A 27,188-nucleotide genomic window follows, 5' to 3' on the forward strand; every position below is an offset into this window, starting at 1 on the left:
CTTTACTATGTGAACTAAAATGTATTAAAAGCTTTTACAGAAAAGAATTAAAAGTTTTCATGTTGAAAGTTATGTTCAAATATGTTTGGACCAATATTATATTTCAAGCTTTTATATCTTTATATCTTTACCAAAAAATATTGCAAGCTTTTATGTTTAAACTAATTGCAAGCTTTTATGTTAAAAGAAGAAATTTAATAGTTCAACCGTTAATAATTGGACCCAGGTAAAATTGCAAGCTTTCCGTGTATTAGGTGCTTTCAAGATTGTATACAGAATCACAAAATAATTATAAGATTTTGTATTTAACTGGGCATATTGAAATTCCCTTAATCCCTCAAATATATATATAATCCCTTATATATGTTCTAAAGAATGTCTACTCCCAAGGTGCAAGCTTATATTTATCTAGTAACAGAAATTTTTCAATACCAGTAAATAAATTCATTGCAAAAGGAGCCACTCTCTTGAAAACCAGGTTTAACTGGATTAATTAACTGGTTTCATTTAACTTTTAAGGGAAGCGGACAACGACAATGAGTAAGGCATAGTATTGTAATGCGCATGGGGGGGTTGAGGGTTAGGGAAAGGGGTAGCGTTCGTGTTAGGGGTGGGGTTTGGGTTAAGGTTAGCCTTAACCCATACCTTAACCCTAACCTGACCCCTAACACTAACCCTAACCTAACCATAACCCAGGGTAATCTCCCCTATACCATGCCTCGCTCATGGTAATTGTCCTCTTCCCAACTTTTAAACCTACCCTAACCCTAAACCAGGCTTATCGCCTTAACTGGATTTTCATAAATAGAAGAGACTGCCTTAAAAAAATCCATGAAAGTGGAAAATGTCTTCCCTGATAAGCCTAGACGGATTGAATCTAGCTGCAAAGGCTTATCAGGGATGACATTTTATGTTGAAGCTTGTTTTTGGTAGGAAGGTACTTGCTTTAACCCTTTGCATGCTGGGTAATTTGTCTTCTGCTAAAATGTCGTCTGCAGAATTTCTAAAATTAGCATTTTCTTCGATTTTTTTCAAAGAATACTATCAAAATAGCAAACAGTTTGGATCCTGATGAGACGCCACGTTCTGTGGCGTCTCATCTGGATCCAAACTGTTTGCAAAGGCCTTTAAAATTCAGCTCCAGCGCTTTAAGGGTTAAAATCAAATTTCCTTGAAAGCTGACTGCAGGGGCTACAATGGAATGACACTAAACACACATGAATTAAGCCTGGTTTGTCCTAAAGCAAGTCTCAAATATTTTCTGGATTCACTGGTTTAGTGGGACTGGACCATAACTCTCATTGTATGTTTAGATTAATGTAATTTTGCATGCTTTTGTATGTAAACCTAATTAGTATTGCTAGTACAAATATAATGTATACATCTTTGCACTTTACAAAACATTTTCCTACACTTTCCTTTGTCGTACTATATCAAACATTGGCCATAGCACATTGCTACCTTGTTCTGCAACAATTATAATCATATATGTACTCTTAATAAGTGTGGAAAGTCCACAACAACATGTGAAGTTTGTCAATTACATTTACCTCATCTGATTTTGACTTGGGCCTTCATTTGAACTAAATATACTACAGTACTCAAAATTTGCTAAGGATCACTTTTTATACTATGTGTAATTTGAAGTTCACCCCTAGCTAGATTCAGCAAGCGTCAGGCATCAATAGTAAATCAATACATATAAATACAATTATAAAAACACATTCTAATAATGTGAAAATAAAAATTGATCCTTAGCAAATTTTGAGTAGTATAGTTAAATAACAGTAGTTATGTCATACAGTAATTTTTGGATATGTGCATAATTTTAAATAATTATTGAGTCATGCCCATTTAACCAATGGATCAGACTTAATGTAAATATAATGGGTCTCAGATGAGCGACTAATTGAAGCTTTGTCCCTCTTGTTGCCATAAAATATGTAAGCTATAACATTCCATTTTCACAACAATATGGTCTCACCAAATCCATTTGATTGCTTTACTAGTCATGTTCAAAAAATAATTGGGCCATGCTCGGTGAAAAGGGGGTTTACTGCATGTGCGTAAAGTGTGGTCCCACGTTAGCCTGTGCAGTCAGCACAGGCTAATCAGGGACAGCACTTTCCGCTTGTATGGTACTTTTCTTGCCAATAAAGTTTCTTTGCAGAAATCAAGTTAAGGCAAATGTGTCATCCTTGATTAGCCTGTGCAGACTGCACAGGCTAATCTGGGACGACAATTTTCTCACATTTAACCCCTTTTTCACAGTGCAAGGCCCAATTTTATTTGCTTACAGTAACTTACAAAATGACATTTTCCTGTTTTTTTCTGCAATTTCAGGAAATGAAGCCTGTAGATGCAGGAAAATCGGTTGACTTTGTTGATTTGTGTTTAAAATGGCAAAAAAACACTGTCAGAAGTGATAGGTAAGTATCAAGGCTTAAATTCATCAACAGATTCTTGGACTTATAAGGATATTTTTTGCCCAAAGTTTCAGCCTCTTATAGGCCGCTTTCCAATGGCAGAAAGTATGTTTTTACCCCAAACATTCTGACAAAAATGTCCCCAAAATGATGCAAAACTTTTCCAGTAAACTTAATAATTGGTTTATAAGTTTAAACATATTTATCAAAATACACAATACAAATAATATCTGAAATGGATTGAAACAATAGAAATAATTCATATATAGTTTCTTTTCTTGGGATTATGTTTACACATTTTTGGCAATGTATTAGTGAAGTTTAACTAAGTTTATGCTAGACATAGGAAATATGAGTGATAACTATACGAAGGTGTTGCCAAAAATTGGTTTATTGAGTTTATTATACAGGGATATAGTTCTGTTACACTTTATAACATAAATGCAGTAAAATGTTCACTCATAAACAATTGGGGTACTATTATTTATAATCATATTTGATTTATGTTTTATTTTTCCCAATTTTATGGTTTATCCCGCTATTTTTCTCCAATCTGAAGGTCACATGCTGTAATTGTAAAGCCAAAAAAAGTAACTGACTTAAGAATTATAGTAAAGAACTTACTTAAGAATTGAAGTGAAGAACTGACTTAAGAATTAAAGTAAAGAACTGACTTAACTTAAGAAATAAAGTAAAGAACTGACTTAAGAATTAAAGTAAAGAACTGACATAATAATTAAAGTAAGAACTGCCTTAAGAATTAAAGTAAATAACTGACTTAATAATGAAAGGAAAGAACTGACTCTAGAATTAAAGTAAAGAACTGACTTAAGAATTAAAGTAAAGAACTGACTTCAGAATTAAAGTAAATTATATTTTGGAATCTGTAATCCCTTAAAAATTATTGAAGTTATGTCTTGCAAGGCAGTTGAAGTCTTAATTATTAACATCCTTCTTTACTTAAAGCAATGTGTTGATGACCATATTTAGCCTGCATATATTCAAATTTAAAGTAGATTGTCTTAGTTTTAAATGAAAACAGACCCATATTGCATGTGTTCCATGTTAAGAAATAGATAAATGCAAACATGTTTTATAAATTGCTTAAAGGGACCTTTTCATCCATTTTGGCATGTATTGAAGTTTATCATAAAATGCTTTATATTGATAAATGTAAACTTCGGATTTAAAAAGATCAAGTAAAAAACAAGAATACAATTAAAGAAAGAAACAAAAAGAAACCCTAAACTGTGTTGGAACCACTGACCCCTGGAGTACAAGTATATCGCTTAGACCACTCGGCCATCAGTGCTCATACTATGATTGGTGTATTTTAACTTTATCTAAGTAGTCCTCGTAGTGTCACAAAGTATGGCAACAACAAAACTTTCACAATTATTCAATCCTTTCCCGTTGCAACACTTTATTTTCAGGTTTTTAAATTGTCAAGAGATGCATATAATGGATATTTTAGAGCATGGTACTGTTTCCTCACAAATATCATAACTACAACGAACATTTGCGAATCTGAAACAATTTTTTTTATTTTGTCAATTTGTTATCAACGATGAAAGGTCTCTTTAATATGCTTTTGTGAAAACCACCCCATGTGTGTAATTGTAGGATTTCTACCAGACCAAGTCAGTGTTGGAGAGCTGGCAGCCTTCATTTCCTATGCGCAGGCTTTCCCGAAAGGCTTCCTGGCCCTTATTGACACCTATGATGTGATCAGGTATGTGTTGAAAGGCTTCCTGGCCCTGATTGACACCTATGATGTGATCAGGTATGTGTTGAAAGGCTTCCTGGCCCTGATTGACACCTATGATGTGATCAGGTATGTGTTGAAAAGCTTCCTGGCTCTGATTGACACCTATGATGTGATCAGGTATGTGTTGAAAGGCTTCCTGGCTCTGATTGACACCTATGATGTGATCAGGTATGTGTTGAAAGGCTTCCTGGCCCTGATTGACACTTATGATGTGATCAGGTATGTATTGAAAGGCTTCCTGGCTCTGATTGACACCTATGATGTGATCAGGTATGTGTTGAAAGGCTTCCTGGCTCTGATTGACACCTATGATGTGATCAGGTATGTGTTGAAAGGCTTCCTGGCCCTGATTGACACTTATGATGTGATCAGGTATGTGTTGAAAGGCTTCCTGGCCCTGATTGACACCTATGATGTGATCAGGTATGTGTTGAAAGGCTTCCTGGCTCTGATTGACACCTATGATGTGATCAGGTATGTGTTGAAAGGCTTCCTGGCCCTGATTGACACTTATGATGTGATCAGGTATGTGTTGAAAGGCTTCCTGGCCCTTATTAACACCTATGATGTGATCAGGTATGTGTTGAAAGGCTTCCTGGTCCTGATTGACACTTATGATGTGATCAGGTATGTGTTGAAAGGCTTCCTGGCTCTGATTGACACTTATGATGTGATCAGGTATGTGTTGAAAGGCTTCCTGGCCTTGATTGACACTTATGATGTGATCAGGTATGTGTTGAAAGGCTTCCTGGCCTTGATTGACACCTATGATGTGATCAGGTATGTGTTGAAAGACTTCCTGGCTCTGATTGACACCTATGATGTGATCAGGTATGTGTTGAAAGGCTTCCTGGCTCTGATTGACACTTATGATGTGATCAGGTATGTGTTGAAAGGCTTCCTGGCTCTGATTGACACTTATGATGTGATCAGGTATGTGTTGAAAGGCTTCCTGGCTCTGATTGACACTTATGATGTGATCAGGTATGTGTTGAAAGGCTTCCTGGCCCTGATTGACACCTATGATGTGATCAGGTATGTGTTGAAAGGCTTCCTGGCTCTGATTGACACCTATGATGTGATCAGGTATGTGTTGAAAGGCTTCCTGGCTCTGATTGACACTTGTGATGTGATCAGGTATGTGTTGAAAGGCTTCCTGGCATTGATTGACACTTATGATGTGATCAGGTATGTGTTGAAAGGCTTCCTGGCATTGATTGACACTTATGATGTGATCAGGTATGTGTTGAAAGGCTTCCTGGTCCTGATTGACACTTATGATGTGATCAGGTATGTATTGAAAGGCTTCCTGGCTCTGATTGACACCTATGATGTGATCAGGTATGTGTTGAAAGGCTTCCTGGCCCTGATTGACACCTATGATGTGATCAGGTATGTGTTGAAAGGCTTCCTGGCTCTGATTGACACTTATGATGTGATCAGGTATGTGTTGAAAGGCTTCCTGGCTCTGATTGACACTTATGATGTGATCAGGTATGTGTTGAAAGGCTTCCTGGCTCTGATTGACACTTATGATGTGATCAGGTATGTGTTGAAAGGCTTCCTGGCTCTGATTGACACCTATGATGTGATCAGGTATGTGTTGAAAGGCTTCCTGGCCCTGATTGACACCTATGATGTGATCAGGTATGTGTTGAAAGGCTTCCTGGCACTGATGTGATCAGGTATGTGTTGAAAGGCTTCCTGGCATTGATTGACACTTATGATGTGATCAGGTATGTGTTGAAAGGCTTCCTGGTCCTGATTGACACTTATGATGTGATCAGGTATGTGTTGAAAGGCTTCCTGGCTCTGATTGACACCTATGATGTGATCAGGTATGTGTTGAAAGGCTTCCTGGCTCTGATTGACACTTATGATGTGATCAGGTATGTGTTGAAAGGCTTCCTGGTCCTGATTGACACCTATGATGTGATCAGGTATGTGTTGAAAGGCTTCCTGGCCCTGATTGACACTTATGATGTGATCAGGTATGTGTTGAAAGGCTTCCTGGCCCTGATTGACACTTATGATGTGATCAGGTATGTGTTGAAAGGCTTCCTGGCCCTGATTGACACTTATGATGTGATCAGGTATGTGTTGAAAGGCTTCCTGGCTCTGATTGACACTTATGATGTGATCAGGTATGTGTTGAAAGGCTTCCTGGCCCTGATTGACACTTATGATGTGATCAGGTATGTGTTGAAAGGCTTCCTGGCTCTGATTGTCACATATGATGTGATCAGGTATGTGTTGAAAGGCTTCCTGGCACTGATTGACACCTATGATGTGATCAGGTATGTGTTGAAAGGCTTCCTGGCACTGATTGACACTTATGATGTGATCAGGTATGTGTTGAAAGGCTTCCTGGTCCTGATTGACACCTATGATGTGATCAGGTATGTGTTGAAAGGCTTCCTGGCCCTGATTAACACCTATGATGTGATCAGGTATGTATTGAAAGGCTTCCTGGCCCTGATTGACACTTATGATGTGATCAGGTATGTGTTGACACTTATGATGTGATCAGGTATGTGTTGAAAGGCTTCCTGGTCCTGATTGACACCTATGATGTGATCAGGTATGTATTGAAAGACTTCCTGGCCCTGATTGACACCTATGATGTGATCAGGTATGTGTTGAAAGACTTCCTGGCCCTGATTGACACGTATGATGTGATCAGGTATTTGTTGAAAGTCTTCCTGGCCCTGATTGACACCTATGTTGTGATCAGGTATGTGTTGAAAGACTTCCTGGCCCTGATTGACACGTATGATGTGATCAGGTATGTGTTGAAAGGCTTCCTGGCACTGATGTGATCAGGTATGTGTCTCCTAGGGAGATCTTATGCATTGTTACTTAATTTGCTCAAGGATTTTAATAAGACAGGCCTTGGACTTGAGACAAAGTGATTTGTGAACTACATGTTAAGTGTTCATATAAACTAAGCCTGCATTTGTGTTTTTATGCCCCTGGATCAAAAGATCGGGGGTATATTATTTTTGGCCTGTCTGTCATTGTATGTGTCTGTGTGCGTGTGTCCCAAAACTTTAACCAAAACTTTAACCTCTGTCATAACTTTTGCAATATTTAACGCAGCAACTTGATATTTGGCATGCGTGTGTATCTCATGAAGCTGCACATTTTGAGTGGTGAAAGGTAAGGTCAAGGTCATCCTTCAAGGTCAAATATGTGTCCCAAAACTTTGACCTAATTGTAACCTTCTTCATAACTTTAGCAATATTGAAAGTAGCAACTTGATATTTGGCATGCATGTGTATCTCATGGAGCTGCACATTTTGAGTGGTGAAAGGTCAAGGTCATTCTTCAAGGTCAAATGTCAAATGTATGGCTTCAAAGCGGCGCAATAGGGGGCATTGTGTTTCTGACAAACACATCTCTTGTTTTTTAATGCAATAAAAACTCATTTGCCAGTGAAATATATAGAGACAGTGTGTTTTTCCTTAAAAGTAAAATAACATTCAAATTAATTTGTGATTTCCATGTGAAGGAATTGCATACGGTTTCCAAATAAAGAAACTATTTATAATATTTCACATGAAATACTATTATGTCTTGTAAGATCAAAATTGCAAATATACCAATAACCAAACCAATTGGCACACCAATCAGACCATGGTATTGTTTGTAGTACACAAACATTTTGAATAATTTACCATTATTGCCATAGTCATGTGAAGGAACTGCATAGGAGATTATTTGGACTGAAATATATATAATTATTTTGAAAATAATTTCTTATTTTACTATAATATCTTATACTGTCAAATAGCAATTATTCAAATAGCCTATTTGAAGGCAAAACAATGGGGCTGCACATTTGTTTAAGTACAACGTCATGTAGAATAATAATCTTGCATTTTCATAATTCTACTATTTTACTTAAGCCCTACTGTAGTGGGCTACCGAAATTCTTAACCGTTACATTGGTGTATTAGGGCTGGGCTACCACTTTTGTTTGAGATAATATGGGGGACAATAAATATTACCGTACTTCACTGTGTAAAGCGTGCAACCATGTATAACTCGCATTCTAATGCCAAAATGGAGAGAGACAAAAATTTAGGACAAAACAACTAGCAAATCAGATCGAAAGTTAGAAGCAAGGTCTAAGGATGGTGTTGTTTCAATGTATGATGCTCATCAACTATTTAAATTGAAAGTTGGAGGTACACAACTGCACATAAAATGCGGTTACTTAAGGTAGACTATTTGACATTAGACTTAAATCTGGTATTTTCTCATACCCTACAGGAGTGGCCTACCCAACTTCTGCACTGTGGCAGCAGCCCTATCAGACCTGGGCTACCAGTCCCAGGGGATCCGTCTGGACAGCGGGGATCTCTCCTATCTCTCAAAATTTGTCCGGGAAACATTCCAGAAGATTGCAACCACGTAGGATGGTTTTATTTGCATACAATAGATATAATTGTGTTTTTTGTTGTTGTTTATAGGTCTACTTCTTGAACTGTACATTTGGACTTTTTTGGCTTTGTTAATTTTAGATTCGGCATTTGGCTTTAGTATCTAAATTCTGATTCTATTGAATTAAAAACAAATATAAAATTTTAATAAGAATTCACTTGACACTAGTATTTAGAATCATGTAAAAAATATTTGTTTGCACACTGATCTAAAAAAAAATGATGAATAAAAATAACACGTGCACAATCCAAATCATAAGGACCAAATAGCTTGAGCTTGAATAATGTATGCTGAAAAGTGAATGGTTTCTCCTTTGAAAAAGTTAGAATCTTTGTACGGACTAAAAGACATATACTTTATCTTCATGATTTTAGATCAATGTGCAAAAAAATGTGTTTTTAATGATTCTTAATACAAGTGTCAAGTTTCTGATTAAAATCTTGAAATTATTACATAATTTATCCTAAAATAAATATTTTTCCATGCGGCCACTGGAGTACGAAATTAAACTCCATAACAACTCTTTTGTACACCACCAAGAGCTTCAAAATAAAACTATAAATCAATTGAATAAGTGACTAAAGCGAGAGTTTTAAAAAAAGGCTGATTTTTTTTGAGAAATCAGTGCCTGGTCTGTGTAGTGTAAAATCATTTATATTTATATGAATTAAATTTGGTAGTTTAAAAAATATTTTTCTCTAACATGTGAAATCATGGACATGGAATCCCAACTTTGAAACAATAAATGTCAACATATGAAATCAATGAAAATCAATGTCTCACAAATAATAATGATTTTGTCTAATGAACTATAAGGAAGACATCATGACATGAAATACACCATTCTAAAACATTTCTCTTTTATAAGCATATTTTGCATTTTTGAGATATGCAGTTCTTTTATATCGCAAAATTCTATTATATTCTACTGAAGGTGTCAACTTCCCTGGTTTGAAGACCTGGTCATCGTGGCCAGTAACGATATAAATGAGGACACAATACATTCCTTGAACCAACAGGTAACCAAACAATTCAGGCTGGCCTTGACTCTGGGAAACAGGGAATACAATTGCCCAGAAACCCTGCTTTTAGACTGAACATTTTGCAAATTTCATGAAATATTCATTGATAATTCCTCCAAACAAATAATGTTTAAACTTAGAGAATTTGTACATTCATTATAATCAATTTAATCTTCTTTAATATTATTGCATGTTACTCATATTGTTATTAATATATTACTGACCTTCAACTCTAATTGATATATCAATCAAAGACAGTTTTTTTAATTAGAGTTTGGAGATATTTTTGTTCTTTTTTTCTGGCATGAACTTTGCAAAAAGGCTGAATTCTGCAGAGTTGTTAATAGTTGTTTTTTTGTGCTTATTTCGACAGTGTTACATTTATCAAGGTTTATCAAAGCTATGCAGTTCAAAAATTAAACACCCTGATTACATGTATTTACCAATGCGTTACTTGTTGAACACCTGGTCCTTGTTTTGTGCCTTTCAGGGTCATCAAATAAACAGCTTTGGTATTGGTACACATCTAGTCACGTGTCAGAAGCAGCCAGCCCTGGGCTGTGTCTACAAGGCAAGTTTGTTTGTTTTGTTGTTGTGGGGGACATATTGTTTTTGCACTGTCTGTTGGTTTGTTGCTTTCTTTGTTTGTTTGTGTGTTTGTTTGTGCAAATTTAAAAATTTGCCATAACTTTTGCAATATTGAAGAAAGCAACTTCATATTTGGCATGCATGTGTATCTCATGGAGCTGCACATTTTGAGTGGTGAAAGGTCAAGGTCATCCTTCAATGTAAAAGGTCATATAAATGGGTCAAAATCACTCATTTAACCTACACTTTTGCAATATTAAAGATAGCAACTTGATATTTGTCTCTTTTTTTTAACGGTACATCATGTGGGTTGGTTAACCAACAAATTATTACTTGATAAGTTAGTTTACCAGTACTAAGTTTACGTATAAAGAGGTGCGACTTCAGCTGCTCCAGCGGTTTTGCATTCTTATTATACACAAGTTGGTGATCCGTTATTTATGGCAAGTGACCAATTGCCAAAACAGTACCACGTAGGGTAGGGCTTGATTGGCCATAGAAAGAATCTCATGACAATTTGAGTTCATGATTGTTTACGATTATGCAAACCATGAAAATCCACAATAATGAGTGTCAGAGAAATTATAATGGTTTTAGAATGAGATGCAGACAAATTATAATGGTTTTAGAATGAGATGCAGACAAATTATAATGGTTTTAGAATGAGATGCAGACAAATTATAATGGTTTAAGAATAAGATGCAGACAAATTATAATGGTTTTAGAATGAGATGCAGAGAAATTATAATGGTTTCATATTATTTATGATTGTGTAACTGACACAGGGACTCTGTTGTCTTGTTTTAAGCTTGTTGAAGTCAACAAAAAGCCGCGTATCAAACTGAGTGAGGACGTGGAGAAAGTCACGGTACCAGGCAAGAAATTTGCCTATCGACTGTATGGAGCAGATGGTAAGTCACCGACTGTGTGGTCAGTTGTCATGGTAAGTCACCAACTGTGTGGTCAGTTGCCATGGTTAGTCACCGACTGTGTGGTCAGTTGTCATGGTAAGTCACCGACTGTGTGGTCAGTTGTCATGGTATTTAGCCGACTGTGTGGTCAGTTGTCAACAATTTGAATAAAGGGGCCTTTTCACAGATTTTGGCATGTTTTGAAGTTTGTCATTAAATGCTTTAAATTAATAAATATAAACATTGTATCTAAAAAGCTCCATTAAAAAATCATGAATAAAATTTGAAAAAGATAAAAAGGTAACCCTCAGCGGGGCTGGAACTAGTGACACCTCTAGTCCTGGCGTAAAAAGTCTACCACTTAGAACACTTTGCCATTCTTCCTGATACAATGTTAGATGTATTTTATACTTTATATAAGCAATCCTCGTAGTTTCACCAATATTAACAACAACAGCAAAACTCTCCAAATTATTAATTCGTTTTGTGTTGCAACGCTGTATAATTTTCAGGTTTTTAAATCTTGAAAAGATGCATATAATGGCTATTTAGGAGCATGGTAAATGTTAAGTATCACTGTTTCCTCACAAACATCATAACTAAAACGAAAATTTGCGAATCTGAAACAACTTTTTTCAATTTTGTTAATTTACCCAAACATGAAAAGGCCCCTTTAAAACAATATCGACTCCAAAACTGCTTGGTGGATTTTCACAAAAGTATTGATAATTGGTTGACTGTCTTCTAAAATTGTTCAAAGCGTTCCAGTCTGCGGATCCTGAACTAAAAGTATATTAAACAAATCATATTCTCTGAAACTGAATGGACCAGAGGCTGCAAAGTATCATGTATTTCTCTTACACCTTATGATAAAATATGACATTTCTGCAGTGAAGCAGTGAAATAACAGCAGTGAAAATAATAAATTGTTATTTTCACTGATGAAAATAACAAATTTTCGGAACTCCTTTTCTATTTTTAGATTATCATAAATAATTTCATATATATTTTCTATGATCACGAGTGAATTAAAATCGACATTCCACCGAATCCAACACATTATCTTTTTATTTTATGCTTAAATTCACCGTTTATTTACATTGTAAAAGAGTTTTAACTGGAAATTCCGCTGGTATAATGACGCCATTTCGTCATACTAATGACGTCATTTTGTGTTTTAAAATGTATTGAGGCACGCCACGGGAGAAACTCCGAGAAAGGGTAACTTTTCAGCTAAAGGAAAACAGCTGTTAATTATTTTCTTGAAAAAGGGGCATAAAAGAAACAGAAAATTTGTTCATGGCAGTGTTAGATCGTTTTTTATTTCACTTGTGAAATAAAAAACGATCTTACACTGACATGAACAAATATCGTCTATGTATTATCAAATACTGGACCTCTACAAAGTGGTCAAAAACTGCCCCATGGGTCATGTACTTATATAGCAAAATACATTTAAAACATTTGCTTATCTTGCTAGTGGGACCTTGTTTTAATCTCTTAAGAGTACAGTGTTCTCAATGTGAGTTATTGTGATTACCGAGTGTCTGGGGTCCTGTGTTTTTTTTACAATGTGCGTTGCAATTTTTAGTTCTTTGCAACTCTAGAGGCAGTATTTTAAATCCAATCTTGTATTTGCCCCTCTCTTCTACAGGTAATGACCTATTTGATCTTAAATGTTTTCCTCCTTTTGTTCTGCAGGAATGCCCTAATAGATCTGATATGTATTTTCCTCTCTCTTCTACTGGCAATTTCCTGGTGGATTAAATATGTATTTCCTCTCTTTAAAATAGGCCATTCCCTGCTGAATATTATATGTATTTTCCCCTCTTTGCTACAGGCTATGCCCAAGTGGATCTTGCATGTATTTACCCGTTTCTTTTTCAGGCAATGCCCTGGTTGATCTCATGCAGCAGCCGGATGAAGATCCTCCTAACGTAAACTCCAGAGTTCTCTGTAGACACCCTTTCCAGGTTTGTAAATTGTTCAACATAAATTAGTAGACATTCCTTCCAGGTGTGTAAACTGTTCAACATAAATTAATAGACATTCCTTTCAAGTGTTACTGTTAACATAAATTGTACACCCTTTCCAAGTTTGTAAACTGTTCAACATAAATTAGTAGACATTTCTTCCAGGTGTGTAAACTGTTCAACATAAATTAGTAGACATTCCTTTCAAGTGTTTAAACTGCTAACATAAATTGTACACCCCTTTCAGGTTTGTAAACTGTTCAACATAAATTAGTAGACATTCCTTCCAGGTGTGTAAACTGTTCAACATAAATTGTACACCCATTTCCAGGTCTGTAAACTGTTCAACATAAATTAGTAGACATTCCTTCCAGGTCTGTAAACTGTTCAACATAAATAAGTAGACATTCCTTTCAAGTGTTACTGGTATCATAAATTGTACACCCCTTCCAGGTTTGTAAACTGTTCAACATAAATTAGTAGACATTCCTTCCAGGTGTGTAAACTGTTCAACATAAATTGTACACCCTGTCCAAGTCTGTAAACTGTTAAACATAAATTAAAGATCCCAAACATCAACCTGACACTAACCTGTATCTACCAGATTAAGTAGTGTGGTAAAGTGAGATTGTTTGTTATACTGTGAAACCAATATTATTCGTAAAACACTATTTTTTCGTGGAGTTTTGTGTATTCTTTTCACCAGGATATCATGTCCAAAGTCTTCTGTCAGACATAATAAGATATAAACAAATTTTTGCATCAAATGAAAATGCAAACTTTTAATGGTCCACGAAATTTCCGTTCAACAAACATATACCAATCTTAAGTAGTTAAACACATGTTGCAAATATCTCATTCTTATGATTTGCACGACTTTTCATTAAATGTATTTATTTGTTATGATATGTTATAGTAAGCAATAGGTTTCTGTCACACATTTGCACATGTCAGATCATTCATTATTATTAAACATGTCTATCCTATTAACATTTTTGGCCTAATATATTTTGTGTGAGCTATGGTTTGAACTGTGCACATCTCTATATGCAATTTTACAAATAAATGTTATTTGATCTCTAGCGTTGCTGTCAAGAAAAATGTTAATTCTATTTGCTCCATTTTTATCTCTGAGGAATTTTTTTTTGAGTCTGATGCTATTCTTAAGTCTAAGAAAAGTTTACTTCTGAATACTGGTCCCTGGATGACAATCTCAGCTAAAACTAACCCAGGGAAAGTGTTAGCCACTGAATACTGGTCCCTGGATGACTATCTCAGCTAGAACTAACCCAGGGAAAGTGTTAGCTACTGAATACTGGTCCCTGGATGACTATCTCAGCTAAAACTAACCCAGGGAAAGTGTTAGCTACTGAATACTGGTCCCTGGATGACTATCTCAGCTAGAACTAACCCAGGGAAAGTGTTAGCTACTGAATACTGGTCCCTGGATGACTATCTCAGCTAGAACTAACCCAGGGAAAGTGTTAGCCACTGAATTCTGGTCCCTGGATGACTATCTCAGCTAGAACTAACCCAGGGAAAGTGTTAGCTACTGAATACTGGTCCCTGGATGACTATCTCAGCTAGAACTAACCCAGGGAAAGTGTTAGCTACTGAATACTGGTCCCTGGATGACTATCTCAGCTAGAACTAACCCAGGGAAAGTGTTTGCTACTGAATACTGGTCCCTAGATGACTATCTCAGCTAGAACTAACCCAGGGAAAGTGTTAGCTACTGAATACTGGTCCCTGGATGACTATCTCAGCTAGAACTAACCCAGGGAAAGTGTTAGCTACTGAATACTGGTCCCTGGATGACTATCTCAGCTAGAACTAACCCAGGGAAAGTGTTAGCTACTGAATACTGGTCCCTGGATGACTATCTCAGCTAGAACTTACCCAGGGAAAGTGTTAGCTACTGAATACTGGTCCCTGGATGACTATCTCAGCTAGAACTAACCCAGGGAAAGTGTTAGCTACTGAATACTGGTCCCTAGATGACTATCTCAGCTAGAACTAACCCAGGGAAAGTGTTAGCTACTGAATACTGGTCCCTGGATGACTATCTCAGCTAGAACTAACCCAGGGAAAGTGTTAGCTACTGAATACTGGTCCCTGGACGACTATCTCAGCTAGAACTTACCCAGGGAAAGTGTTAGCTACTGAATACTGGTCCCTGGATGACTATCTCAGCTAGAACTAACCCAGGGAAAGTGTTAGCTACTGAATACTGGTCCCTAGATGACTATCTCAGCTAGAACTAACCCAGAGAAAGTGTTAGCTGGTTAACTGACTGAATACTGGTCCCTGGATGACTATCTCAGCTAGAACTAACCCAGGGAAAGTGTTAGCTGGTTAACTGACTAACTAATGTCATAGTACTGAAATAATGTTGAAAATTGCATAAAAAACAAACACACAACAAACAAGCAGAAATAATGTCATTTTCCAGGAGTCAAAGAGAGCCTATGTGATTCCGGCCAAGGTGGAATGTCTACACAAAGTATACTGGAAGGATGGACAGGTAGGGGTTGGCTTTTTAAAAAGATAATTGCGTTGCATTTTTAACTTTCAAATGAAAGTATACTTTGTTTTTATTTACTGCAGTTGGAGGAAATGTAATGCATTTCTAAACGATAGTAAAACTACTCCACAAAAAAGTATTGTAAAATGAGGCATTCATTTTTTATTGTTCATGTTTTGTTTCCTTAAAATAAGCAATAAATGATTTGTTTGTAATTACAATTGGAAGTTGATATGGGTTGTTAATGTTACGAAAGGGACTGCAACTTATGTGTAGCTAATGGCGTAGATATCCTGATTTATTATGCCCCCCTTCGAAGAAGAGGGGGTATATTGCTTTGCTCATGTCGGTCGGTCAGTCGGTCGGTATGTGTGTCCGTCCACCAGGTGGTTGTCGTATGATAACTGAAGAACGCTTGGGGCTAGGATCATGAAACTTCATAGGTACATTGATCATGACTCGCAGATGACCCCTATTGATTTTGAGGTCACTAGGTCGAAGGTCAAGGTCACGGTGACCCGAAATAGTAAAATGGTTTCCGGATGATAACTCAAGAACGCATACGCTTAGGATCATGAAACTTCATGGGTAGATTGATCATGACTCGCAGATGACCCCTATAGATTTTGAGGTCACTAGGTCAAAGGTCAAGGTCACGGTGACCCGAAATAGTAAAATGGTTTTCGGATGATAACTCAAGAACGCATACGCCTAGGATCATGAAACTTCATGGGTAGATTGATCATGACTCGCAGATGACCCCTATCAATTTTGAGGTCACTAGGTCAAATGTCAAGGTCACGGTGACCCGAAATAGTAAAATGGTTTCCGGATGATAACTCAAGAATGCATACGCCTAGGATCATGAAACTTCATGGGTAGATTGATCATGACTTGCAGATGACCCCTATTGTTTTTGAGGTCACTAGGTCAAAGGTCAAGGTCACGGTGACCTGAAATAGTAAAATGGTTTTCGGATGATAACTCAAGAACGCATACGCCTAGGATCATGAAACTTCATATGTAGATTGATCATGACTCGCAGATGACCCCTATTGATTTTGAGGTCACAAGGTCAAAGGTCAAGGTTGCATTTCAAGGATTTAGCATGGTGTCCGCTCTCTAGTTTATGTGGCTTTCTGATTTATTTTGATATTCTAAGACATTTTTATGCCCCCGAAAGAGGGCATCTAGTGATCGGACTGTCTGTCCGTCTGTCCGACCATCTGTCTGTCACACTTTGCGTTTAGATTTAAAAAAATGCTCATAACTTCTATGTCGCTTCAGATAGCAATTTCATATTTGGCATGCATGTGTATATGGACAAGGCCTTTCCAAACACACACAAATTTTGAGCCCTTTGACCTTGACCTTAGAGTCCGCGTTTAGGTTTCGAAATCTGCGTTTAGGTTTCGATAAAAGCTCATAACTTCTACCAAGCGTTTATAGGGGGCATAAGTCATCCTATGGTGACAGCTCTTGTTTCAAATAACTTTTATAAATATGCTTTTTTAATAATTTCAACTTGTGCATTAAAGACAGTTTTTATGCTGCTCATGGCAATGCAAAAAAAACATCAGATTTTATTTAATAAGCCTGTGTTCTCTGCCACAAATTCAATGTTTACAGCCATTCATATGCACGGTTATGCTGCACGCAACGTGATTTTTTGGCACCGATTTCAGAAGTATTCAATAATAATTGTTAAATCTTAATCAGAGCCCTCAATCCATTTTAGGGGAAGCGGGTCGCTACCCATAGCAGGGGGAATTTTCACGGCGTTTCCCTTTTAAGGGGATTTTTAACTTACTCTCTAATTATTACATTTGTACATGTTTGCACTATATTCATTGCTTATTTCATAATTTAGTATGTTTGACAAGATTAAATTAAAATAGAATTGAGATATAGTAATCATGGTGACATCTATCTATTAAAAAAAATTAAATATATATGTATTTTTTTTTAGGGGGAATTTTTCCCCCAAAAAGGGGAAAAAAGTATACTTTTCAGGGGGGGGGGAATGCGGCCGAATTTCGGCCGTGGATTTGACAGATTGAGGGCCCTGTTAATATATCGGCAAAAACTGCAAGGAAACCTGTAATGCACTAAAGATTTTTGCAAACATATTTCAATACTAGTAACTTGAGTTATTTTCAAAAATTAAGTTCTTTACAGTGTGTTTACATTCTGTCCAGCGTGAGTGTTTACCCCGTTGATCCAATCTTGTATTTACCCTATGAATGCAACCCACATTCTGGATATGACCCTTTTAATATCAAAAAGATTCTGAGTCCTAGGAACCCCTCAAATGTAATGTTTATGAAAAACCCCTACCCCAGGTTCAAGCTCCGTTACCAGCGCTGAAGGATCTGCGCACGAAGGCCATACAATGCTGCCAGTCTCTGCGTCAGGATCACAAGCGTGCGCTGAATCCAACACCTTACAAGGTAAGATCAGTTTCATGAAACCTTTGTCTACTTTAAACATAACTTTAAACTTATTTTTATCTGGTAAATTATGATATTTAAACTTATTGTATCTGGTTGATTAGAAGTTTAAAACTTATTTTATCTGGTTGATAAGAATTTTTAAACTTATTTTTTCTGGTTTATTATAAGTTTGAAACTAATTTTTTGTCTGGTAAATTGGAAATTTTCAAACTTTTTGATCTGGTTAATAAAAACGTTGAAACAAAAAAATGGTTAATTTGAAATTTTAGACTGGTTTTATCTGGTGCATTTTACTTTTATAAGTTCTTTTATCCACCTTATTAGAAAAAGGGTATTTAATTGAGATACTGAGGAAAACCTGTACTCATTTCCTTGTATATGTCTTTGAGTGCCACCTTGTTATCATTTCTGTGTATATTTCAGGTGTCTTTGAGTGTCACCTTGTTATCATTTCTGTGTATATTTTAGGTGTCTTTCAGTGTCACCTTGTTATCATTTCTGTGTATATTTCAGGTGTCTTTGAGTGTCACCTTGTTATCATTTCTGTGTATATTTCAGGTGTCTTTGAGTGCCAACCTGTACTCATTTCTGTGTATATTTCAGGTGTCTTTGAGTGCCACCTTGTTATAATTTCTGTGTATATTTCAGGTGTCTTTGAGTGCCAACCTGTACTCATTTCTGTGTATATTTCAGGTGTCTTTGAGTGCCAACCTGTACTCATTTCTGTGTATATTTCAGGTGTCTTTGAGTGCCAACCTGTACTCATTTCTGTGTATATTTCAGGTGTCTTTGAGTGCCAACCTGTACGCATTTCTGTGTATATTTCAGGTGTCTTTGAGTGCCAACCTGTACTCATTTCTGTGTTTATTTCAGGTGTCTTTGAGTGCCAACCTGTACACATTTCTGTGTATATTTCAGGTGTCTTTGAGTGCCAACCTGTACTCATTTCTGTGTATATTTCAGGTGTCTTTGAGTGCCAACCTGTACACGTTTATGCACGATCTATGGCTGGACAGTGCTCCTATAGGGGAGCTGTCTTAGGGACACATAACATACCAAGAAAAGTATGAGCTTTACTTTCATATGCTATGTAACAAATATACATCGTGATACATAACCCTACCGAGAAAATTACGGCCCTTACTTTCGTATGTTTTGTTACAAATATACATGTACTTCATATTTACATACCATATATAATACTTGCATGAAGAGTGGGTAAGTTCAAGTTCAGGATGATTCAAGACATTGTTTACATATAAGATGACTTAGGAATGGAAACCATTACACTTCGGTCCATGTTCTTAATGCATGTGTGCAATATGTTCTGGTTAAACGTTAATAGTAATTAGCACATTTCCATTTATTTCTCATTAAAAGTGATTATTGTTATCATGTTAATTATATTTTTAAACGGCATGGTTGGATCATAATTTTGTTAGGCAAAAAACAGGCAATACTTATTTTATGTGGTAAAATCAATTTAAATGATGGCATGATATACGCATTGTCGGTTTTACTTTACGGTGTCAATATCAACACAATATTTTTTTTAAGATTGATGTCTAATTCCAGGTACAAATGATAGTATGTTTAAAATCAGTTTATAGCAATAGTTTCGTATAACTATGACAAGCAGAGGAGCCATCAGGCGTGCTGTCTTTAAACTCCTATACGTCTTACATGGTGTTTTTTTGGTGTATGTTTTTCAGATGCGTCTTAGCAAATCCAGTCAGTTATTCCAGCCATGAAGAAAACGGGCAGCAGGAGTTTTTTTTGTTTCCTTTCTGAGGATCATTTCAATAGATTGTTAATATAATAAATTAAAAAAAAAACATATCCAGTTTGAAAATATTTGTAGTTATAATACTTATTATTAAAATAGCTTTTTTTGCAGAGTTATTGACATTTTGATGCGCTGTTTTCCTGATGTATCATATAAATAGTTTATTTTATCTCATTATTATTTTTCTTACTTTTGTATTATGAATTGCAATATTAATTGATCAAAACCAAAGACAATACCATGTAACAGGTACAAAGAACAAATAATTAAAATCAATTATGTATTAGTTTTAGTTTTTAAAACAGTTTAATTTATTATTTTCAACAATCGGTTTCGTTGTCACATAGACAATGTATTACATTATTGCGGGTATTTTGTAGTTATTAATATTTATACTATTTGACACCTATTAACATTACTTCTTGTATTATTATATTGAATATTTAAAAGATACACATAATTTCATGTGTGCATTCATACGAATTAATTATGTTAACAAACTTAAACAAAGTCAGGTTATTATCTTTTCCAAGATTATTTGGCATCTTCAATTTATAGAATTAGGATATATATTTTTTAATGCAAACTCGTTCTTGCTACAATGTTTTATTGAAAATTTTGAAAACAAGTTTTCTTCTTAATTGAACTTGCTGAACAAATGATTTCTTAAACTTAAAATTAGTTATTTTATCCATCAGATTGTTACTCATTATATACTTTTATAAACGTGTTCCAATTTAATATATTTGTTGTTATTGATATTTTATCTTAATTTGTGTTCTTTATTATTGTCCCTTACTGGTTTCACCGGAGGGCACTTATGGTTTGCACTCTGTGTGTCCGTCAATTGGTCAGTCTGTGAGTCTGTCACACTTTTCTGGATCCTGCGATAACTTTAAAAGTTCTTAATATTTGTTTATGAAACTTATTGCCATCTATCCATGTTTCAAGTACATTATACACGTCATTTCATTTTGTTCCTACGTCAAAATTATGTTTGCTATGGCAACAAATAAAAAAATATTACTGACAATGGTGGAGCCGGTAGGGGACATATATTGCTGGGCTATAGTCTTGTTATTCTTGTTGTCAAAGTTTTTATTTACATGGAACTGCCTCTGCCTTTCCCAAATGTAATTAAATAATAGAATTAAGTCTTTAAATAATTTTCCAATATATAGACAAGCCCAAGAGAATAATATATAATTCTGTGATTAAGAGTCAAGAAAATTAACCAATAAGTGAACAAGTTCTAAGAATCTTACAATTAATTCCGGACTACCAGCATAATTTACTTAAAAACATTCGACACACTGCAGTTAAGAGAACACAATGATATGAATGTAGAATAAAGCATTTCGTCTACTGAATGTAATAAGTCAGGTAACTCACTTTTATGAATTTTTAATTTTTCCCATTTTTGTGTTTATTTGTATGTTAAAATATTAAGAAAAACTTTTTGGTAAAAATAATGTTTTTACCAATTTTCTAAATTGACCTAAGCGAACACATGTTGTTTTCTGAATGTAATACGTAGTGTAACTGACATTTTGTATAATTTTCAGGAGAAGCATAAATCTGTTTTATTAAAATACTAAACATTTTTCAGTATTCAAATTTTCTCATTATTATTATAATGAAATGTGTAAAACAAAACACAACTCCAAATTGAGATGTCTTTTTTTCAAACAATAAAAAATCAGAAAGAAGCAGTTAAATGCAAATGCATGTGTTTATAGTCTGATTACCATACTACCCTCATCTTCAATCGACTTGGACGTTTGCCCCCCGATCACTGGGAAATAAGTCGTCCGTTTACATTTGGCGCAGCTTGCAGCCACGGCACATTGGCCGTATCCCTCACAGGTACCCAATTTTACTCAAGTTACCATAATTTTAACACTGAAATAGTTTGAATGCAAAAAGGAACGTAAGTGCTCTTAATGTATTTCGGAAAATATGCTCTCCTGAAAAGTAAACAAAATGTCAGTTACACAAGTTATTACATTCAGTAGACGATTTGTCATAGAAATAATGCATTTATTTCACACATGATTTTTATAACCTGTGTTACCATTTGTAATGATGAGTTTATATATAAACAAGTGCATATTATTACAAAATCATAATTTATATTAACACAAAACTGTTTGTAAATGTTAAATTGAAAAATGTAAGATGTATGGGTTTTTTCCCCAACCAATGTGTGCCCATGTGCGCTGTAAAACAGTTTAAAAATACTGTACAAACAAGGCCTCTCACAGGGAAAAAGTAAAGGGATGGGAGAGATGGACTCTGAATGGATTTCAGCTCCAGATTGAACAGTAACATGTTCAATAAAGGAACCTAAATTCTTCAATTTGGGGTAAACATGCATGTGGCTGTCTTTTTTTTGCTAAACTTCGTTGCAAAACAAAAGTATTTAAGGAACGCATAGTTGAAGTCATGTGTACGTCCAGACGTACATACTGCATAGTTCGTCATGTTGAGAATTTGGTATAATTTCACAGTTTATTGCTTTACATTTATGGTATGTCTGGTGGCTGATTGCCAAGCCAGTGTCAGAGACTATCCCTTATTAAGAAGGGTATGCCGTCTGCATATCGCCATTGTGGCCTGGGGGAAGTTCAGTGTAGAAATAATCAGAGGCATAATTAAACACGGATTTCATTGAAAACCTGTAAGAAATGCGAAGTATATCAAATAAATATGCACAATATCACAAACATATATTAAGCATTACGAATTTTTATTTGAAACGAAACTGAACAAAAAGTATGTCAATTGTTTATGATGTCTTATTCTAACTTATTATGATTTGATGTTTGGACAAGTTGGTTACATTTATGTTTCTAAAACAAGATGTAATTGACTTCATGCTTTTAAATTTTGTTGAAAGGTATACAATTGTTACATAGTATGTTTCAGGTGTTCATGTATGGTAGAACAGTTTCAATATGATTCGTCATATCAATTATTGTTCAGTGAAATGACATTAGAATCGTTAATTTGGAAAGGAAACGATGGCCATTTGATATTTGTGTGCATGTTGTATTGTCAATCTTTGTTTAATGGAAAATATGATTTATAAAAGAGGTTCTATTTTAAAAATATATACACAAACATTTAAATTTCTTTCAACTGTTTTTCTAAGCAAATTGTAATTATTGAATTTAACTGCCTTGAAAAGGCCGCTGCACTTTTTTCCAATATTAACATGTTAAAATATGTGTACAGGTTTGTTGAAAATGCTTTAGAGATTTTGTACGTAATTATGAGTTTGATAAACCATTTACACTGCTGTTAAATATTGTTTTTTGTGTATTATTAGTTATTGACTATATGTCACAATATAGTTAAGTATACACTTGTGTAGGAAGTTAAAATATTTTTGATGATAAGGGATAAGCAAGTATTGATTGAATCATGAGTTTATATTTATATGAACAAACTACAGTATCAGAATGTATAGATGTAATTGGCTTTTTTAAAACTGTATTTCCATTCAATACAATTAAAACAATATGTATGTCCATTTTTCAAACCTAATTATCTAAAAGCAATAATATATTGATGAAATCATTAGACAGAAATATTTCAAATGCAAATAACAGGAGTTTCATTAGACGCAGATTTCTGCATTTTGACGCAGGTAAATTGAAATAAGTTAATTAATTAACCGGTGTTGTTTCCTTGCATCATTTTGACCGAATTAAATCCTGACCAGCGAGTCAAAACCTCAGACACACCACGAGTGTCATGGTAGTTTTTCTACTGACATCACACCTGTGTATTTGAAACACCCACATTAAAGGGACCTAGACAACGTTATTTCTCTCAATTTCATTGATGTCACTTAAATCAATGTCTTAATGGGAACAGCATCATAACAGCGCTATATACATATTCCTCTTTAGTATACTATTGGCACAACACCTGTTAAGCTGCGTCAATGTGATGAGTTGTTACAAATGTCGAACCTAAAACTATTAAATGGTCAAATTATAATGTTTGAAATCTAAATGAAATTCAAAACAACTTGAAATAACTAAAAATTAAAATGAAACTATGTTCATAAAATGGTCAAGATAATATGACCACATGTTTTGGTATTCACATATGGTAATTATCTACACTTACATAGTAAAACATATCGCATTATTTCAGTTTGGTCAATCTGTACATTTTTCCGCAGGAAAAGTCCTACAGCAACTCAAAAAGTACTATGTTTATGAAACTCAATTAAACGCTAGATGGCAATATGGTGAAAATGATAGTTATTATTTTTTGTCATCGTACCCAACTTGTTGTTGCTATTGTTATAGAGATAAATAATACTAATTATAATTGAATATGTCCATAGCTGAAAAGGACTTAACCTAGATTAAAAAAAACTAATGGAGATCGTGTTTTTAATTATAAAATATTAACCCGGTATGGGGCTCCTGTATGTGAAAAAGGCCTTTAACATGCATTGGATGATTTTCGATGGCCTTTTGCTATTATTCTGGGAGAGTTTGTTTAGGGTCATGTGCTTTTGTATAATAAAACCAACTTATATCTTTCATAAACCTAGAACTTATTGTATATATGTATTACACTCTAGTTTAGATAATTATTGAAGTTTGATGTATTAAGTTCATGTAAATTAGATCTCTATCGATGTAGGTATTTAGAACTATATTGTTATTTATATTTTTTTTTAAGTGGTATTGATATAATAGTTCAATAAAATCAAACATTTTTTAGTTTTCTAAAATTGTTATTGTTATAATAGTCAAACGGTTTTTAATTTTCTTATATTGTTATTGGTATAATAGTTCAATAACATCATTGTGTTTATTGTTATTATTATAATTGTTCATTAACATCAAACGGTATTTAATTTGCCAGGGCCTGTATTTACCAACCGGTTCATAAACTTAAGTCTACAGTTACAGAATATTCTTAAAACTGTAATGCACTAAAACTACTTTAATGTCAAGTTTACCATGGCAATTCACACCTATCATTATTAAATCTTTGTTAAAAACGATATGTTAATCACATAAGCTTCTATATTTGCAAACTCTTCGGTAGTTTTATTGAGTCTAAAACTTCTTTATTCTTTTGTCTAACAATGGGTTGTTGATTACGGGCTCTAATTTAATTTTAGCTCACCTTAGCATGAGACGCATATGGTTAGCTATTGCGGTCAATCCATGTCCAGGGTGCAGGATCACGTGACTTTGTAAGGTTCCCAATTAAACGTTAATTGATGTAAACACACCGATAAGTGGCGCTTTTTTCCAATAACATTTATAAAAAAAAATTCTCAAGAATTTTAACCAGTACATAAAGAATGCGTATGGCAATGTGTAATACATCAGAATTACTTTATTTAATAAGCCTGTCTACTGCATTTATGTACATGGATATGGTACATTCGTGGCGAAATTTTGTCACCGATTGTCAGAAGTATTTAATGATTTATTCTTACATCATCCGATATCGCCACAAACTGCAAGAAAAACTGTCTTTTATGCACTAAAGATGTTTTGCAAATGTATTTCAATAATTTTGAGATGTTTGCATGAATTTAGTTCTTAATGGCGTGTTAACATTCTGTCCAGCCCGTGTTTTAACCCCTGAAAACCCCGTTGATACTGCACTCTGGAGAGCTATTGCGGTCAATCCATGTCTGGTGTCCGTCTGAATGCGTTATTTATCGTCATCAGGATCGCATGGTGTAGTGGATTTGGTGTCCGCCTAGCGACCGGGTCATGGGTTCGATCCCCACCGTGGTAGCGCCCATAGACACCAAGTACTGGTTCTAGTTTCAGGAAACAGACGCGTTTTAAAGAAGTCTTAGGTTTTCAATGCAATCAAGATAAAATAAACAGGTTTAAAATGTATAGTCCTTTTTTAGCTTGTTACCACTCATTAAGCGTCAACTTGTATCCACTCTCGATAAAATTTGATTTGAACCTTTATTTTGACAATATCTAATCTGAATATTATTGTGAGTCATCTGCGTCGGAAAACTACGTCACCAGGTCAAATCTTAGAAAAACCTGGTTGCAACTCGAAAGGCGCCAAACATATAAGTATGACTCAGTCTTGATAAAAATCGGTCAGAATGTTCATTTTGACAATTTCTAATCCATTTTTAAATCTGAGTCATATGTGTTAAAAAAGTAATCAGGGCAAATAGAAAAAATGGACACACTCTGGAAATCACATTTATAATTCAAATTCGATGACGCTTGCTCCGAATCTTTATCTTTGCAATATATAGACCTGGTCAAATCTTGGAATTAGACAACCTTGTTGTCACTCTAGAAGCCCAATGTTTTACAAAATCTGAATTCAATTTTTTTCAAAAATGTTTATCTTTTATCTAGGCCGAGTTCAAAGCTGGGTCACATGATCCATAACATACATCACTAAGTCAAATCTTGTACCACTCCAGAAGACAAATTAATGCCTTTATCTTGCAGAAACCTGGTCTTCAACAATTGATATTCCAAGAACTTAGTTGAGCGCTTAAGGGCAATAATGGCCCTCTTGTTTATGATGTTGTATTTATGCAATCCTCTATTCAATATTAAAAACTAATGTTAGCTTATAAAACAGTTTGTTTTCCATCTGGTTACGTGTTTATAAGGGTTTGTCAACAAGTTAAGTACGCATGCATAAGATTTGTTTCGCAACAGTTGTGAAATGTCATCAAAGATAGATGTATATACATATATATATATATATATATATATATATATATATATATATATATATATATATATATATATATATATATATATATATATATATATATATATATATTCAGTTATATAATTAAAAAGTGCAATATATCATAGACTTTAATCTCACTACAAGGACATTACATATGTCTCATAAATAAGGGCTTATATTTCATTAAGTCATTTTACAACATTTCAAGAAATGAATAATAACACTTCTTATGAGAGAGAACATTTTCTAATACAAGGAAAGTATTTCTTTCGATAGTGTTGAATTCTGCTGTCAGTGTAGTAGCATTTATATTTGAAATAAAGTACGATAAATATTTTTGGTTATGTTTACGTGCACATCCTCCATATTCTTCATTGTTTTCTTAATGAAACAAAAAATTTCACAGTCTCCTTTTTTATTTTTGTTTAATACAACAACATTGAAATACACCTAACACGCTGACTTTATTGATGTCTGTTTGTTAGTGGTGACTCACTGGTGAGTTGATTAATCAGATCGTCGACGCGTCGTCGACGAATTGCTGCTGACGTGACGATGA

General features: G+C 34.8%; 1 protein-coding gene across 1 annotated transcript in view; it reads left to right on the forward strand.

Moving 5' to 3' along the window:
- The window catches only part of LOC127850304 (nicotinate phosphoribosyltransferase-like), a 58,775-nt gene extending 31,812 nt beyond the window's left edge, over positions 1 to 26,963 (forward strand). Inside the window, exons 7-17 of the mRNA XM_052383246.1 lie at positions 2,344 to 2,411; positions 4,033 to 4,158; positions 8,470 to 8,610; positions 9,575 to 9,659; positions 10,153 to 10,233; positions 11,059 to 11,161; positions 13,049 to 13,134; positions 15,587 to 15,658; positions 18,001 to 18,108; positions 19,075 to 19,175; positions 19,824 to 26,963. Of these exons, the coding sequence (XP_052239206.1) occupies positions 2,344 to 2,411; positions 4,033 to 4,158; positions 8,470 to 8,610; positions 9,575 to 9,659; positions 10,153 to 10,233; positions 11,059 to 11,161; positions 13,049 to 13,134; positions 15,587 to 15,658; positions 18,001 to 18,108; positions 19,075 to 19,152 (948 nt within the window). The 3' untranslated portion in view covers positions 19,153 to 19,175; positions 19,824 to 26,963. The remainder of the gene's footprint in view (positions 1 to 2,343; positions 2,412 to 4,032; positions 4,159 to 8,469; positions 8,611 to 9,574; positions 9,660 to 10,152; positions 10,234 to 11,058; positions 11,162 to 13,048; positions 13,135 to 15,586; positions 15,659 to 18,000; positions 18,109 to 19,074; positions 19,176 to 19,823) is intronic.
- Positions 26,964 to 27,188: the final 225 nt, after the last annotated feature.

The sequence above is a fragment of the Dreissena polymorpha genome, chromosome 11 (assembly GCF_020536995.1).
Source record: "Dreissena polymorpha isolate Duluth1 chromosome 11, UMN_Dpol_1.0, whole genome shotgun sequence".
Taxonomy (NCBI): domain Eukaryota; kingdom Metazoa; phylum Mollusca; class Bivalvia; order Myida; family Dreissenidae; genus Dreissena; species Dreissena polymorpha.